A 9607-nucleotide genomic window follows, 5' to 3' on the forward strand; every position below is an offset into this window, starting at 1 on the left:
AGTATATGCTTTTCAATTCTACATTGGTGGAAGTGTTACCTATATAAGAAGTTTAAATACAAAATATATTTTACCCGCACCGATATTATTTTACCAGTTTCTCATAAAAGAAATACCAAAAAAAAGAATCCTATAAGATAACCAAGAGCGGTTACTGGTATTAAATCAAAGTACTGAAGTGCTGACGGGAGTTGATTTCATCGATTATCATTTATTATCTTGCATGGCAATTAGGTTCTAGTCTGTATTTGAATTACGCACTTTTTTATGATATGGATTTTTAGACTTTTCTGACAAGAATTTCGAGAAACCCCAAATGAATCATGTTGTGTAATATTTTAAGATGGATTTTAAACTATGTATTAGTAATCGAAACAATTCTAAAAATTCTAAAAATTCTAAAGTCTCTCTGCTTGTCGGAGATTTACGGAGACAGCTGAGCGTTTGATTGAACGAGACTATATCAAACTCTGGCGTAGGAATATATGAGACTACAAAAATATCCAACTTGTTTGTATTATATAAAATCTGACTTTTTTCCAAAGTGTTTATTGATAAGTTTCCTTGAAAAACAATGCTTTGGCATATATTACATCGAATTTTTCTATTATTTTCAAGAACTAAGTCTTGTCAGCGGTGGTGATTTGTGCTTAGGTCCAAACACTGTTTCACTTTCGGTTTGCCAGAGTAACTGCATAGGAGAGTTGATTAAAATCAACTCCCAAAAAATGATTCTTCATAGAAAAATCAAATAGCATTTCATGCGCGGATCCAGAAGTAGATTAGAGGTAGGAAAAGGCCAAAGAAAGATAACTCTATTTGACAAGTATTGCTTTATTTTCGCATTGTTTATCCTATGTGTATTGATGAAGGCGGAACTACAAAAGGAAAAATAATCGTCGACTTAAATATGAAATTTGCAATGTTCAAAATTATTATGCTTAATTTGTATATAGACAAATAAAAAAGGTTTGTACGAAAAAAAATATCAGGCTGGAATAATACAGTAAAACCAAAATATTAAAATACTAGTTGTTAATTTTGTATTCTTAAAATTATTATGTATACAACTTTTGGATGCAACTATTATATATGTGACACTTCCTTACTGGCTGCCATGTATGAAGTCCCGGATGCACAACGGTTGACGATCACAAAAGACACAGACATCTTGTTGGGTGTGAATTGGGTCAGTTGAACCCCCTTTCTTAGGTTGTCGATCATGTGTTGCTTAATGAGATATAATGGGAAATTAGAATTAGTCTGATAAATCTAGTTTGTAGCAAACTATTAGGTATTTTATATAGACTTTAAAGAGGCAGTCATAGTAGCTTTTACTAGCTTTAAAAGCCCTTGTTTAAAAGACTCACATCAGCATACCAATGAATTTTTGCTTCATTTGGCTTGCATTTACAACGATATAAATATAATTAAACAATAAATTGACTTTAAGTTGTGGTAACTTTCTTTACGTTAAAAAAACTATTGTTAAGATCAACTGCGAACCTAACAATCAGACCAAATTACCTCTAGTGCTCTTTGTCCAGACTGAAGTTTTAAAGTACTTGCGTCTTGTCCAGTTGTTTGCCAGAAGTAACACGTGACTCCATCCGCCATTACCAAGTAGTTCTACGAAAGGTAACACGTTGAGAAAAAAAACAAGTAAAAAAGATTTAAGAATATTGTTAAAAGTATAAACATATTAATGTTAAGTAGTCGCTTAAATAAAAGATGACTTTTTTACGATGATTCTGGAATTATTTCAAATACATTTTATGGTAAAAGCTGATGTCTTACATTAAACCAGTCTTCATAGAAACTAACGGTCTGTTCGTTGACCGGTACGGCTGAAGAGAACTGAAAATATTAGAACAATAAACAGTAGAAAAAGTAGGTTAAACAAAAAGTGTATTATTTCAAGGCTCACGTTGGCGTTAATTCATTTCCAAATGAATTTGGTAAGTAGTATACTTACTGAAAATAAAGCGACAAAAAAGGAGACAACAAGAAATGAGTCCATTCTTTGACGGTTGCTTCAGTCCTGTGACGTAATGCGTTTATCGCGAAGTCTGTTCCCGCGTGCGAGAAGGTCAATGGTCCAAAGTAGGCGAAAAGTACTTACCTGGATAACAATATTTGATCACATGACTGCTAATATGAGAGCTTTACTGTAATTTATAAGATAAATCAAAAGCCTTTAAGATTAAGTTTTAAAAGAGTTCGAAATATATTTTATTTTACTTGATATCATTGGTACTTTAAAATTATTCATTAAGTTTGACTTCACATAAATAATGTGGGGTTTTTTTTAATGTCGCTCGATGTCGAGACGCAGAATTTTTTTTCCACATGCATCATGCATCGACGTTTTTTAAAACCGACCGCAGAATTTGAAACGGTTCCTCTTTATAGAACGAATTACAATCCATATTCTTAATCCGCTGCTAATGTATCCAATTGGATAAAATGTTCTTGGTTTTTGTTGGTTCTTACATAGACTAATTGGAAATGCATTGATAAATTTTGTATATCAAATAGTCTTGAAAAATGGTTGAATGTATGTAGATAGATTTACCGACGAGGCAGCAAACTACCATCACATACTATAGTTTCTAATTAAAGATAAGAAATGAATTCCCGCACCAAATTCGAGAGCCATCCGTCGCAACCTATTATTTAATTAAAACATAAGTTCGGCGTTCGAGATTTGATGCAAAACGAATGGATTTCTCGCTTCCGATAAGAAATATACCGTATCTGAACTCGTATAGTATATTTTACCAAGAATTTAAGCGAATTAAGTTGTATGGTATTGAAGAGTCCGGTGATCTGTTTGTTAAGGTTGTGTTAAATAGATCGTTGTCAATATCGATGGACAAGGGCACATTACTGAATGTTCATGGAAGTAACAAATTGGCATTAAAGATAAGAATGTCAAATTAAGTTAGGAGGTTGGCACCTGAAATACTAGTAATGTCAATTATCTCAAAACATCTTGGATATAAAGATGAGGACCTAAAATGTTCATTTATTTTATTAGTGACATATGTCACTATTTTTTGGAAACATGGGGCCCCAAACAAATATGATAATTCGCCTGAAAACGTTGCATACAAATAGACATACATCTAATGCCTCATGTAAAAAAAATCTTTAAAAAATGGGATATGACATGAAATAAGCTAATTTTAGGAAAAAATTCGAGTTAATTTTCTTTTGACTTCTATAAAGTATAAGCTTATGCCAAAATATATCGATAGAAATATCAAAATATTGTTCAAAAATGTTTTTCAGAACAACATGAATACATCGTAATACACAAACTATCTTGAAGTTTAGTCTACGCTTAAAATTAGGAGACTAAAGTAACTGTACTCTCAAACTATTGAGTTGTGAAAATTGTTCATTTTTTTCTTGAAAACCTTCCGCCACAAAATATAGTCCCTTACTAAATTCTGTAAATAATAATTTCTTTTAACAATTTCATTAAAGATGGTTTATTTCGCCTTGTAAATATGGTTTATTTCGCCTTGTTAAATACAAATATATAAATAGAATTAATATATGATGCAAAATGTTTAGATAAGAGGTGACATAAAATAGTTACCCAAAAAGAGAGGAGCGAACATCTTTAAGTGAGATTTAATGTAGCGGTAGTATATCTGTACTGAAAAGTTCATGCACTTAAATTAGATTTTTCTCTTTGCTTTGTGCGTACACCAGACTTTACATACATTAATGGATAAGACAAAGCTTAGCCGACATCAAAACAACGGTTCATGGTCAGTGTACTCGAACCTAAAATATCGGCACGTCCGCAGTCCGGAAATGCGTTATCTAAAATCATAAAAGACCGCCAGCAAGCTATTGACAGTGTTCTGTGAAATCTGAATGCACAGTAAAGACAATCAATATCCCTTGGGGTTAATGGATCTAGTGGACCACGATCAGATCGAACACCTATTGTTTTAGGAATGATATGCATTTGAAGTGCTAGAAATTGGTAAAACGTAAATAAACGTTTTGTCTACATTTGTTTACATTTAAAGCCGTGAACTGTTACAGCACTCGTACTTTGTATACATTATTTTATAGATAAGAATAAATACCCATCAGAGTTATGTGTATTGTATTTCTGAATATTGAAAGTAGATCAACATTTTGGCCATGACATACTTTGTTTGCCCTTTAATTGATTCATTTAAAATCTCTATTGGATATGTGGATTTTGAATTTAAAACATCGGAGAAACTCTCTTTCAATGGTTAGGAAAAATCACATAGCCTAAAGGGAACGAATATGTGGTACAACATTTATCCTGGAATTGGTTTGTGAAAAATATTATTTCAGAAACATCTCAATTTCTACATCACTCTGTTTTTTACTGTCAAAATTATTACCAAAGGACTACGGAATGGCTAAACTTAAAACTTCTCGGGCAAGTTTCACCCGATGTTAATTTCACATGCCAAAACTCTTCAGGGGTCAAGATGAAAGGAAAAATATTTTAAAACTTATTGTTACTCTATGGGTAGAAATGTAGAGAGTTTACAAACAGACAAACGGAAAGACAGACTAATTTCAGAAATGCGATTAAAAAAGCTTACTTGTATTTCAAGTCAGGCAAGCAAACGAAACTCTGGTTTTACTTGCCTATTTAGTTCTTGTTGCACAAGGAAGAGTTGTTTGCATTGGCAAGGGACTTTCACGATACTCTATCCTGAATTTATACTATGAGTTTCTTGTTTTATAAGGGCCTTCAATGGTTCTTTTAATCGGTTTTTAGGTCACTCAGATGTCCTGTCAATTGCAATCCGTCGTCAATTAACAATTTTACATTTAAAACTTCTTGAAGAAATTAAGGCCAATTGTTACGATTTTTTATTAAAAGCATCTTTAGGATAATAGGAATATAATTGTAAAATTATATCCATACCATCTTTCAATGCAATATAAAACCTAAATGTATGGTTATAATGTCCATGTAGACCTCTACCAAGATTGTAAAATTCTTGGCCCCCGAGTCAGGGGTTCAGAATCTTTGGCGGAGCCAATATGGTCAAAAAGAGGAAATGTATTTAATCTTAATTATAAAATCCTTATACTCACATACATATTTGATAAAAACTAAATGCATGGTGATGATGTCCATGAAACCCGTGAAATTAATGGTCTCTGGATGAGGGATTCAGACTATAGGGCTAGGCCAATATGGACATACAGTGGACAACAAACTCAAATCCTCTTACATTTGAGAAAAACTATAAGCATGCTGGTGATGTTAATAAAACCCTCCAACAAAAATAGTGAAAATCATGGCTCCTGGATCATGGGTTAAGGTGCTAGGGCCTGAGCAATATGGTCGTTTTCTGAAAATGTATTAATTCTTTTAACAGGGAGATATAAACATGGTTATTATCTACGTATACACCCACAGCTAAGGGAGATAAATTGAATGGATAGTTGTGTTATTCAATGAAGCTCTCTACTTAAATTGTGAAGTTCATGATTTCTGAGTCAGGAGTTTAGGGCCCTTAGGTAGGACCAATATTGCCGCATAGTGATCATTTATTAAATTATATATATTTGTGTACTTCAAAATCGTGGGAAATAATATAAATCCATTGTTTTATGTACATATGGTGCTGTTCTTAAATTGTGACTGCCCATGGCCGGGGTTGAGGGTTTTTAAAGAGGAGAGAGGGTGACATGGCCATATAGTGAACATGTAATTTGTATGGGGCACTTGAGTCACTAAGAATCTATCGCCAATTGTTATCCGTTAACATGTTTACTTTTTCAACTTCATCTTGAAAACCGAAAGGTAAATTGAAAAATGGTCACTTGATGGTATTAAATTAATTACGTGTTTTATTTCAGAACTTAATTCCTTGTGCATAGTATGCTCGTAGAAAAAAACGATATGCGTGGTGTGGGAATAAAAAATAAAACTTAATATTATAAAAGATTGACCATTAAAGATATGCAGTTCTTTTTTAACAAATCTTTTTTGGCCATTTGAGCAGTGGTAAAATAATAGTTCGAGATTTCTCTGAATCTTGCACCCACCCTCTTATAGATAAATGTTTTTCAAACATCAAATAGTAAAGAGCAAGTAGACAACGGTCATGGGAGTCCGGATGAGGGGTTAGACTACAAAATAAAGCTTAAATGCTTATATGAGACCGTCTTATACGTCAGTATAAGATATTTGGTACTCAGGTGACCTTAAATGCATATAGGGCTCTAGTTGAAAATGTCTATCTGGTAAGTTAGATTATGAACAAAAGTACAGAACCGATCAGACTCAACCTAACACCAGAGTAAATCACAACTAAACCCCTGCTTTTACTCTCGGGGTTTACCTGGGATTTACTCGGGGTTTACTTTTTGAAAATGTGTGTCCAGTTGGGGTATAGTTTGGGTCCACTCAGGGTTTACTCGCGGTTTGTGTTTTGGGTCCTCTTTTACAATAAAAATTTGAAACAGGCCGGTCTTTTTTTTAATTATCTTACTGCCTGTAATTCCCACCCCTTGTATATTCGAAATACAAATGTAGCATCTGCTTCAGGGCACTACATCTGATCGGGGTATACTCTCTGGGTTTACTTTGGGTCTGTTCAAGTAAACCCAGAGTAAACCCCAAAAGTAAACCCAGGGTTTAGTCTGGGCTTACTTTCTGTTAGGTCGGGTCTGATCGGTACTGTAACATATTCTCTATTAAAATTGGTCTAACATCTGGCATGATTGGATTCTTCGGAAACTGCATCCTATAGCTAGAAGAGGGGCAATATGTCACTTTGGAACTGGCATTATTACCGTCTTCCTTGGAAGACGGTATAAAGAGTTGAAATAATTTACAGTCTCCGGGTTGTGCACTTCCTCTCCTTTGTGATTGGTATTAAATACATGATGTGAAAATCTACATTTATTTCATTGGTTGAAATAGTGTTCGGCACAAGGGAGGTAATTTTCTGATGATCTTTTTCACGTACGACTTAACAAATTTCGTAGAAAGTGAGAAAACGAAAAAGCAATGCAAATTGCTATGAATAAAATTTAGTCTTTGATTTTCAGGTCCAACTAGTTGAAAGCGATATTCTATACTATCTATTGAAAAATTATGCGGTATGGCTAATATCGGTAAAGTTGTTTGGACCTTAGATATGTAAAACTACATGTAATATTTGTTAAACAAAATGCTGAATGTAGCGATATAACTTTGATTTTATCAAAATAATACGAGTCTACGACCCTTCTTAAGACCTCTTTTACTCTACTATAGTCCATATAACTAAGAAGCTCGGGTACGCATTTCTCAATTTTAGACACGCAGGCTTTAAAGACACATAATGACATAAAATGTTCCACACACCATGGTTTGTAGAGGAAGGTGACATATATATATTAAAGAATTAAATTGTCTTTAATAACTAACTGCTGTTTCGGGTTCGCTCTTAAGACGGTAAGCTTTTTTTAAAAGCTTAAATTGTATATCTTTATATTTGTTCTGTGAGAAATAATAATAGTCAATATGGCTGTCATTCGTCGACGCTTCGCTTACTCATTTCAACATTTCATTACCGTCTTCCCTGGCAATCGCAACTTCTCGGACCTTTCCGGCAAGCTCGGAAAAACACCTCGAATGTATTAACATCACCGGATGTTAGAATTTTATACAAAATGGAGTCGCTTCCAAATAAAATAAGTATCGGCTAGACAGTCTTGTATGTCGCTTCTATTTTATATTTTAGTGTATATCGTTTACTTTAATAAAGTATAGCTCACATCTCAACAGATCGTAAAATGTGTTGTATTTTTATCAAGTTTTATAAAAATAAAAAAAGGGGGGGGGGTGTCATGGCCGCCTAGGTAATACATTCGAGGTGTTTTTCCGAGCTTGCCGGAAAGGCCCGAGAAGTCGCGATTGCTTCCTTGGAAGACGGTATAAAGAGTTGAAATAATTTACAGTCTCCGGGTTGTGCACTTCCTTTCCTTTGTGATTGGTTGAAAATACATGATGTGAATATTTACATTTTTTTCATTGGTTGAAATACTGTTCGGCGAAAGGGAGATAATTTTCTGATGATCTTTTTCACGTACGACTTAACAAATTTCGTAGATTTCAAATCTTAAAAAGTGAGAAAACGAAAAAGCAATACAAATTGCTATGAATGAAATTCAGCCTTTGGTTTTCAGGTCCAACTAGTCGAAAGAAACATCCTATAATTTCTATTGAAATTATTTGTTTTTCTTTTAAAATTGTTATTCATATATTTATACAAAAATATAAAAAAAAAATGCCTTTGGTTTTCAGGTCCAACTAGTCGAAAGTAACATCCTATAATTTCTATTGAAATTATTTGTTTTTCTTTTAAAATTGTTATTCATATATTTAAACAAAAATGTAAAAAAAAAAAAAAAAAAATGATGCGGTATGCCTAATATCGGTAAAGTTATTTGCACCTTAGATAGATAAATACAGTGGTATAACTTTGATTTTATCAAAAAAATACGAGTCTTCGACCCTACCTAAGATCTCTTTCACCATATAGTCGATCTCAACTTACAAGCTCGGGTACGCAGTTTCTGAATTTTAGACACGCAGGCTTAAACGACACATGACACAAAAATGTGTGGATAAATCCACTCGCCATGCTATGTAGAGGAAGGTGACATTTATATAAAAAAGAGTTAAACTGTCTTTGATAACTAAGTGCTGTTTAGGGTTTGTTCTAAAGACGGTAAGCTTTTAAAAAAATTTTAAAAAAAAAGCTAAACTTGTAATAATATCAGTTTATATGATATATATTTATCAATGGCCGCGGGGTCTCTTACTTTCTATACAATTTAATTGTTAAACCTTAAATAACCTGTGAAGCAATGAATTGCAATTAAATTTAATATGTTTTTGTCAACGTCGGATGTCAAAGTAATTCATTACGTTACTCGAAAAACTTTCTTTGAAAAATGCTATTGATTTTTTTTTTAAATGCATCTGCTTCTCTCTGATGAAAGTTGAAATTTAATATTGCAAGCATTAAATCTCAACCCATTCATTTTTTACAGTGATCTTAAAAATCAATTCTGTAAACATCCCCCAGTTTTTTTAAGATAAAAAAAAAAGCTTTATAAAATTTGTCATCCTCTTGAGGCATACTTTTAGTCTAGAATTCTGTTCGTGTCCAAATGTGTTAATAAAACCAAGAGAGCTTGTTATTTAAGCACATGACAAACACAGATTTTACTCAATATTGTCTTTGGATATGAATGTACTCTATGAAATCAATAAAAGTGAAAGTCATACTTATAGCTGAGTTTAATTGAGGGGTCGTCAGTTGAACAAAATGGATACTACAAAGAATTTAATACAAATTATAGCTACATGGAATTTATTTTCAATATCAGTTATTCTTTCTTCACATCCAGGTATTTGATCAATCTATCTCACAGGTTAAATCAAAGACTGTTATTTCGTTTTATATTGTTTTATATTGGCTGCTAGCTTAATTTTTGCATTCTAAATATTATGTTCAATCGAAATTTTATGTTTTTGTTTCATATTCATATACTTTTTGAAATTTTTAAAGATTTTCAACAACGATGG

The 9607-nt window shown here is 32.8% G+C and overlaps 1 protein-coding gene across 1 annotated transcript; it reads right to left on the minus strand.

Moving 5' to 3' along the window:
- Window positions 1–818: 818 nt before the first annotated feature.
- On the minus strand, window positions 819–2130 carry LOC128160530 (uncharacterized). The gene is made up of 5 exons (XM_052823872.1): window positions 1976–2130; window positions 1798–1857; window positions 1528–1629; window positions 1110–1230; window positions 819–878 (listed from the first exon to the last, which is right to left on the minus strand). The coding sequence occupies exons 1-5, from the start codon at window positions 2018–2020 to the stop codon at window positions 850–852; spliced, it is 357 nt and encodes a 118-aa protein (XP_052679832.1). The 5' UTR covers window positions 2021–2130; the 3' UTR covers window positions 819–849.
- Window positions 2131–9607: the final 7477 nt, after the last annotated feature.

This window comes from Crassostrea angulata, chromosome 1, assembly GCF_025612915.1.
Source record: "Crassostrea angulata isolate pt1a10 chromosome 1, ASM2561291v2, whole genome shotgun sequence".
NCBI lineage: Eukaryota > Metazoa > Mollusca > Bivalvia > Ostreida > Ostreidae > Magallana > Magallana angulata.

Coding starts and splice junctions, on each gene's coding strand:
- LOC128160530 (XM_052823872.1), bottom strand. CDS start 2,020: ATGGACTCATTTCTTGTTGTCTCCTTTTTTGTCGCTTTATTTTCA. Junction 1,858..1,975: donor TTTTTGTCGCTTTATTTTCA/GTAAGTATACTA, acceptor TAATATTTTCAG/TTCTCTTCAGCCGTACCGGT. Junction 1,231..1,527: donor CTGGACAAAGAGCACTAGAG/GTAATTTGGTCT, acceptor TATCTCATTAAG/CAACACATGATCGACAACCT.